This window comes from Poecilia formosa, unplaced genomic scaffold (assembly GCF_000485575.1).
Source record: "Poecilia formosa unplaced genomic scaffold, Poecilia_formosa-5.1.2 Scaffold458, whole genome shotgun sequence".
Classification (NCBI taxonomy): Eukaryota; Metazoa; Chordata; class Actinopteri; order Cyprinodontiformes; family Poeciliidae; genus Poecilia; species Poecilia formosa.
Window position 1 is genome coordinate 118,484 of NW_006800397.1, and position 8,000 is coordinate 126,483.

Below are 8,000 nucleotides of genomic sequence, written 5' to 3' on the forward strand. Positions count from 1 at the left end.
GAATAAACCAGCTCACATCTACAAGTTTGGTCTCATGCTCTCCTTCCTGTATCCTGACCGATACACCATCTTGTTGGCTGCAAATACCCACGAACTTAACCCACACTAACAAATGGATTGTGGATATCAGTATCAGTGGTGTAATGGAAATGCTTGGATGTGTTGTACGAGTGCATATGGAAGTGTTGAAGTGCAAAAACAAAGACAAACGCAAATGTGCAAAAAGGAGGGGAGCTGAGGCCTGGCAACAAAACACCACAAGTGTCAAGCAGCAGAGTGGAGGCTGAAGGCCACCCAGAAGACAGAGACAGCCAGGTTCAAGTACTCTGTGCTCCAAATGAACAAATCAGCAGCACCTGTAAAGGGGAGGAGCACAAAGACAGACAAGAAGACCTGCAACCCAGGCCCACAAGGCCCAGGGCCGTAACAAGTGTAATATATATTAATCATCGGCTGTTTTCCAGCTTCAGAGATTCAGCAGCTGAGATTCATCCGTGCTGCAGTGAATCCGTCTCTCTTTATAGATTTCTCCCTCTTCTTCCTCACATCGTGTCTTTAGGAAACCTTCAAAACAAAAACGGAAGATTTAGGATGTATCTTACTTTTGACAGAGTGAAAGAACATAAATAATAGTCTTTACCACCTGTGTAAACTTTGCTGGTCAATGTTATAACATTTATAAGTTTCATAATAGCTAAGATTTTATAATGGCTAAGATTATCTTGTGTCAGATAATCTTAGCCAATGCTGGAGAATAATAAATTTTTTAGATTTACAGAATCTCAGTTAGCCTTCATAGCGGGGCTGAAACGTGTTTCTGTGTATTTATTTTAAGGTTTTTCTGTGTTCACTTTCTGTCCTGAGTCTGTTGTTTCTGTGTCTTTCCTGTTGATTGATCCCAGCTGTGTCTCGTTCCCTGATCACCCTCCCTGTGTATTTAAGTCCACCTGTTGTCGGATCCTCCTTGTATGTAGCTTGTCGGTTGTCAGCAGTTCTCAGTCGAACTGTATAGTCCTGAGACTACTTTGCTCCATGTTCAGTCTTTGTCAGTATTTAGCTGTGTCTCTGCCGTGTTGCCTGATCTGGACTGTTTGAGACACTTTCATCATTAAATTCATCATCACTTTCTTCATAACCTGGACTCCTGGTTCATTCTCACCTTCACAAGTTGCCACCTCATGACAATTACACCAAGCACTGTAGCTAATATTAGCTGGTATCTCGCCGGTGGACATAAATACAGTAAAGTAATATTCTAATCACAATATATACACAATAATATGTCCATCTTACTTGTGAAATGTTGTCTGTGGAGCCCTCACATCAATAATACATCGATCAGAACAACAATATCCTCAGTGCTGAGGCATCTTCTGCTGTTTTGGTTGAGTAAAGTAGGAGGGTATACCGCTCCAAGATGGCCGCCGTATTTCCTGCGCCGGAGCGGCCAATGCGGGGTCTACTCTTATGTCTAAGGAGTCCATTACATAGAAATACCGCTACTTCCGGTGGGAGTTGGAAGTAAAACTCATAATCGTTTCCCCAGTCAACCTCCCAGGAATAAGTTGGATAGGCGACTCGATTACTATTACTTCAGTTCATGTTCAGAAAGTTTTGGCACCCCACAGGTTGATCTGTTCAATGATTAGATGGGTCAAAGGTCAGGTCATCTGGTGACAGTGATGTAGAGCTGTGCATCATCTATGTTGCCATGGTAACTGATCTGTTGGACAGGAGGGATCCCAGGATTGAACATTGAACCTCACGTGATTGCTACGGATCCTCCAGGGAATGTGGGGATTATTTTTCTTTTGTGTTCCCTCGCAATAATCTACTGATCAGTTCATGCAGCATAACTGAATCCTGTAAGCCTTTCTTACGGGCCGCCGTACTTTCTGCTTTAATACAATGTTATGTAAAGTTTTTCCATGTATGTTAATATCTCGTTGTGAAATATCAGACGTTTTATAACTTTTTCTTTAGTATAGAAAGGCACAACAAACCTGATATAAACAGAAACTTTCCGTAAGAAGGAAAGAAATAAAATACATCCAAACGATTTGGACTGTTTCTGAGTTATTATCGCGGGGCAATCAGTCATCTGATTGTGTTCATGTCTGAATGGTTTGAAGGGCCGTTTCCATGTGGTTTCATCTCCACCTTAACAGACATAAACATGCAGACAATAATCGACTTTTTTTTGCACCAGAGAGTTAATAATAATAGACACATTTTCACTGAGGCTCTGCAAGAGCCATATGAATGAAACCAGTAATTATTTTAGGAGCACGTGGCTTTGACACCTGGGTGTGTCGATGTGACGTCACCAGGTATGAATGGAAGGTGACTGGCTCTGTGTGTCTGAGGAAGCGGCATAGTTTGGCCTGGTTGGTCTGTGTCCTTGTAAAGTTTGAAGCATGATAATCAAAATGGAATAAATCGATAATCATGACAGAAGAAAAAAGTGGCCTGGAGATGATTGACACTCGGACAGATGAGATTCCCCGAGTTAACCCAGTGCGGCCCTCTACCACCATTTTGGCTCTTTAAATATACATATTTAAAATGTTAAATTGACATTCGTGACTGTATACAAATAGATCAGCAAATACTGCAGTAAGCATATTGGAAGGGAACGCAAAAGAAAAATGTCCCCATGTCACCTGGAGGGCTCCATAGATTTCTGTTGCTCCGTCTCCTCCGCAGCGTCATCACCTACGAATGCTGTCCAGGTTACGAGAAGCTTCCCGGAGAGAAGGGCTGCCCTGCCGGTACGTCATGTGACCTCTGACCTCACCTGTGTTCTGCAGCACGGTGAAGTTCTGACGGCGTTCTGTTGCAGCGCTGCCTCTGGTGAACATCTACAGCACTCTGGGCGCGGTCGGCGCCTCCACCACCCAGATGTACTCGGACCGAGCCCGGCTGAGGGAGGAGGTGGAGGGGCCGGGCAGCTTCACCTTCTTCGCTCCCAGCAACGAGGCGTGGGCCGCCCTGCCCGCGGTCAGTATGGGCCTCACGGGGTCGCCGGGGGTCAACGCCGCCCGCGCTCACTCTGTCGTCCCGTTGCAGGAGATCCTGGATGCTCTGGTGAGCAATGTGAACATCGAGCTGCTGAACGCGCTGCACTACCACATGGTGAACCGCCGGCTGACCTCCGAGGAGCTGAAGCACGGATCGTCCTTCTCCTCCATGTACCAGGACTCGCACGTCCACATCCACCACTACAGCAACGGGGTGAGCAAGATCAGCTCTCTGGATGCAGCTACACAGCTAAGAAGCTAGCAGCGCTAACGCTAAAGCACTAACCACAAACGGTAGTTCTGCTAACGCTAAAGCATGAGTCAAATATTAGCACTAACATGGGATTTAGCAGAAGCTAATGCTAAACTACTAATTTCAACCACGTTGATATCCGTCATGAGTCAATGACATGTTCTGTGGCAGAGTATATCGCCCTCTACAGACTGAAACGTGTCATTGTGTAACCTCGATAATTCTGATCGATCAGCATAAATCAGTTCTGCGTTGTGTGAATAAGGGCCAGGAGACAGGATGAGATGAAACGTCGTTTATCTGTGCGAAACAGAATATGGACTGATCACAGCGGGTTCATCACCTTACGAGGGACAGCATTTCATGTTAGCAACAAGCTAACATAGCATTTTACTGGAGCCTTAAACTCAGTGAACCTGCCTCGCGCCCATCTCTCATGAACTGGCAACGAGATGTTTGTGTTCACTATATGTAACCCTGCCAACCACCAGGAGGGGGTGCTGTTTCACCCTTTACACATGAACCCAAACTGGGAAGTAATGACAAGTGGAATTCTATACAATATTAACTATGTTACACTTGCACCACTCCTCTCTGGTTGGCTCTTCAGGAAGTGATTCTGGATCAGAACTTTCTGTCCTGGTTTCAGTTTCATAGCTGTTGAATTTTGCTAACCACAGCAGGGCTCCAGTAAACACGAAGCAATGAAAACCATTTGCTGCACTGCAAAAAATGTGAAAATTACTTGAACAGATCAAAGCTGTTTTATTTGGAATGGAAAATTGTGACCGTAATCACACAGAACTTTATATTCCAGAGTTTACTATCCTCAATTAATACATAAATATCTTCAGGCAAGTTTAGCTAAAACCTTTAAATTATATCTGACCTTTAAACGCTACATCCCTCAGGCTGCAGTTTAGTTAAACGATCATATTGTGTTCATGTTTGATTTCTTCTTTTCTGCCTGTTTTATTTTATCCCTGCATATTTCTTGTTTTAGTGAGGACAGGAAATGGAACAGCTGCGTAAAAACACTTCAGAATAAGAGCATGAATATAAACATCTTAATTACTTGAAGAATTGTAAAGAAAACTTCCACACAGACGCTGAACTTTATTCAGCTGAAAGTTTATAGAGCAGCCAAGTAAATTAGTGCTGTAAAAATTAGCTTAATGGAAGCTAAGTGCGCTAAATCGCTAACTAGCAAAAGTGCTAAAAGATCCTTGGCTCTGCTGTTCGTGGGTTATCAGATGTTTTCCCTCAGCGGGTTAGTGCTGTGATGTTTTCTGACAGTCACAGCGCTCTGCGTGATGATGTCACTTCCTGTCTGAGCGGCTGCAGCAGACGGTTCCTCTGTAGCGGTCCGTCTGCGGTGGATCTGACCGGCAGGTTGTCGTCTCTCAGATCGTGACGGTGAACTGTGCCCGCCTCATCAAACCCGACCAGCATGCCACCAACGGCATCGTCCATGTCATCGACCGCGTCATCACCGCCGTGTCCAGCGACATGCAGTCCATCGTTGACGTTGACGACGATCTGGAGACGCTCCGCGTGAGTAAAGCCTTCAGGGAATTCCTGGTGTGATGATGAACATGCATTCTGACATCACTTCCTGTCTTTACGCTTGCAGGCGGCGTTCGCAGCTGCGGGGCTGAGCACCCTGCTGGAGAGTCCGGGTCAGTACACCGTCTTCGCTCCCACCAACGACGCCTTCGCCAAGATTCCTCAGGAGACCCTGAACCGCATCCTGGGAGACCCCGTAGCTCTGAAAGGTGTCCGTCTCTGTGCCTGATGGTAACCCAGTGTCTCCGGGCGCTGCTGACCTCTCGCTGACCTCCAGACCTGCTGAACTACCACATCCTGAAGCAGCTGCAGTGCGCCGAGTCCATCGTGTCGGGAACGTCCGTGGAGACGCTGCAGGGCGCGGCGCTGGAGGTCGGCTGCGACGGCGACCAGATGACCCTGAACGGGAACGCCATCGTCACCAAGAAGGACCAGCTGGGAACCAACGGCGTCATCCACTACATCAGCCAGCTGCTCATCCCAGACTCAGGTACCGGTTCTGGTTCTGGACCAGCTGCTCAGCTCTTGAACACACTCACTCAGGACAGGGGGCCCAAACTGAGGCTCGGGGGCCACTTCTGGCCCCAAGGAGGATTTTATTGGTTGATCAGATGCAGATGGAAACTTTTTGTTGTTAAATTATAACAGGAACAGTTGAGATGAAATATTCATGATTTTATAACCAATCAAAGTTGAACTGTCAGGGTTCTGGTCTGGTTCTGGTCCGGTTCTGAAGCCCTGCTTACCCTGCAGCTAAAACTCTGCTGGAGCTGGCGGAGGACTCGTCCGTTTCCACGGCGACCAGGCTGTTTGTGGACGCCGGCCTGTCGTCCCACCTGACGGGCTCGGAGGCGCTAACCATGCTAGCGCCGCTAAACGATGCCTTCAAAGGTAACTAGGCAGCTGGAGGCTGACCAGGTCACCTGGTGAACAGGTGAGGTGACCACTTCCTGCCGCCTTGTCCAACAGAAAGCGTGACGATGACCCCTGACCTCCGGGCGCTGATGAAGAACCACCTGCTGAAGCAGCAGCTGTCCTCCAAGGCGCTGTACCACGGCCAGCAGCTGCAGACGCTGGGCGGCCTCACGCTGCGCGTCTTCGTCTACAGGAACGTAAGAACGGGGTCAGAGGTCACGGCCTCGTCAGCTGGAGAACCTGATGGAGATAGCCTGAAAGTTTATCGTGAAAACGAGAAACAAAATGTCGCATTTAAATCTTGTTAATACATAAAACCTGAACCGTGAATGTTCTGGTTCTGATGGTCCATCCTCTCCAGAACCTCTGCATCGAGAACGCCTGCATCGCGGCTCATGACAGAACCGGCCGCTTCGCCACCATGTTTACACTGGACAAGGTTCTGGCTCCACCCACCGGGACGCTGATGGACGTCCTGAAGGCCGACGAGCGCTTCAGGTGAGCGTCGGACAACGGGTCGCCCCGGTTCTGACCCGCTCTGACCCGGTGCGTCCTCTTCCAGCCAGCTGGTCGGCGCCATCCAGACGGCCGGCATGACGGAGCTGCTCCACCAGCAGGGGGCGCTCACCTTCTTCGCTCCCACCAACGAGGCGTTCAGGGCCCTGCCGCCGGCCGAGCTCAGCCGGCTGCTCAGTGAGTGTGGAGGTTCTGACCCAGGTTCTGGTCCAGAACCGGGTTTGTTCAGTGGTTCTGATCCAGAATCAGAACCTTTTTGGGTCAGGAAAAAAATTGATCGATTGGCACATCCTGAAGTTTTTTATACAATTTTATAAATTCATAAAAAGATAAAATTCCTTATTAAATATTTTATTTCCTGAAAGTCAAAAACATGTCGATCATTTGAGAAAAGCTAAACATCTGTTATTGATTACCTGATTGATTATTGGACAGTAAAAGGTGATGAACCAGACGAGTTCTCTGCAGGGGGCGCTCCTGCTGCTCCATGTTTATCCCTGACACTATAATCAGGAGGCCTCATGGTTGCCATGGAGACAGATCATTAGGCCCGGCGCAACCAGGAAGTGGCCAGGCTGCAGCAGCCAATCAGCCTCTGTCTCTGCAGGAAACGCCGATCAGCTGGCGGCCATCTTGCGGCTTCACCTGGGGCAGGGGCTGCTGGTGAGCGGGGGGGTCAGCTCCCACACCCGCCTGGCGCCGCTGCAGGGCGACAAGCTGGAGCTGGGCGTGGTCAGTGCCGCCGCCGCCTGATTGGCCGCTGGGCGACCTGTGGCTGCGCTGACCGTGTCTCTGTTGCAGAGGAACTTCACCGTCTACGTCAACAAGGTTCCTGTGGCCGACGCCGACCTGATGGCCACCAATGGAGTCGTCCACGCCGTCAACGCCTTCATCAGGCCTCTGGGTAAGCCCCGCCCCTCCTCAGGGTAAGCGCCGCCCCCTCCTGAGGTTCTGACCCGGCTGTTTCTGTCGCAGCTCCGAAGGCGGACCGGGAGCAGGCGGACGGACCGGCGGCTGCAACTCCAGTAAGAAACCAGTAACCAACCAGTAAACCAGTTGATGGTTCCAGTCTGACCTTTGCCCTCTGTTGCAGGTCGACTCCCAGAGGTTCAGGAACGGTGAGAGACGGTTCTCCAGCTAATGGACCCGGTACTGGTTCTGGTCCTGACTGTGTTTGTCTCCACAGACGACTTGTTTGAGCGGGTTCTGATGAGCCGCTCCAGCAGAACCATGAACCGGCGCCAGTGAGGGGCGGGCCTTCCAGCAGAACCACTTCCTGCTTCCTGTTTGCTGTAGAACCAGTTTGATTCTGTGAAATCCAACTCAGATCTTCTGTAAAGTGTGTCGTCCTGCAGCATGTCGGCAGGTCCCAGTCCGGACCCGGAACCGGACCAGAACCGGACCGGACCGGACTCACATTTGTAAAATAAAGCCTAGAGTGATGCGCCTCTTCATCAGTTCTTCATCCCTGAACCTGAACAGAGTCCTGGTTATGATAATTATAATTATAACTGATATAACAACATTAAGGTGAGTGCTGGCGATCACAGCCGGCCTTAGGCCTCCAGGCCAGCAGGGGGCCCTACAGAGTCTTTGGTTTCCTCACCAGTAAACATGTCAGAGCGAGTTTTGCTCTTTATTTGAAGTCAAGGGAAGAATAAGTTCTTCATTTTCCATGTTTTGTATTAAACTTTAGGATTCAAATTAATTAATGTAAAAACAGTAAAATA

The 8,000-nt window shown here is 49.0% G+C and overlaps 1 protein-coding gene across 1 annotated transcript in view; it reads left to right on the top strand.

The window, feature by feature from the left end:
• Positions 1 to 7,735, top strand: part of tgfbi (transforming growth factor, beta-induced) — a 35,608-nt gene extending 27,873 nt beyond the window's left edge. The window contains exons 3-17 of the mRNA XM_007577868.2: positions 2,707 to 2,771; positions 2,843 to 3,000; positions 3,070 to 3,234; positions 4,681 to 4,827; positions 4,907 to 5,048; positions 5,117 to 5,329; positions 5,593 to 5,730; positions 5,809 to 5,951; positions 6,116 to 6,252; positions 6,317 to 6,447; positions 6,878 to 7,002; positions 7,072 to 7,174; positions 7,246 to 7,295; positions 7,364 to 7,388; positions 7,457 to 7,735. Coding sequence (XP_007577930.1) covers positions 2,707 to 2,771; positions 2,843 to 3,000; positions 3,070 to 3,234; positions 4,681 to 4,827; positions 4,907 to 5,048; positions 5,117 to 5,329; positions 5,593 to 5,730; positions 5,809 to 5,951; positions 6,116 to 6,252; positions 6,317 to 6,447; positions 6,878 to 7,002; positions 7,072 to 7,174; positions 7,246 to 7,295; positions 7,364 to 7,388; positions 7,457 to 7,518 — 1,804 coding nt within the window. The 3' untranslated portion in view covers positions 7,519 to 7,735. The remainder of the gene's footprint in view (positions 1 to 2,706; positions 2,772 to 2,842; positions 3,001 to 3,069; positions 3,235 to 4,680; positions 4,828 to 4,906; positions 5,049 to 5,116; positions 5,330 to 5,592; positions 5,731 to 5,808; positions 5,952 to 6,115; positions 6,253 to 6,316; positions 6,448 to 6,877; positions 7,003 to 7,071; positions 7,175 to 7,245; positions 7,296 to 7,363; positions 7,389 to 7,456) is intronic.
• The last annotated feature ends 265 nt before the right edge of the window (positions 7,736 to 8,000 follow it).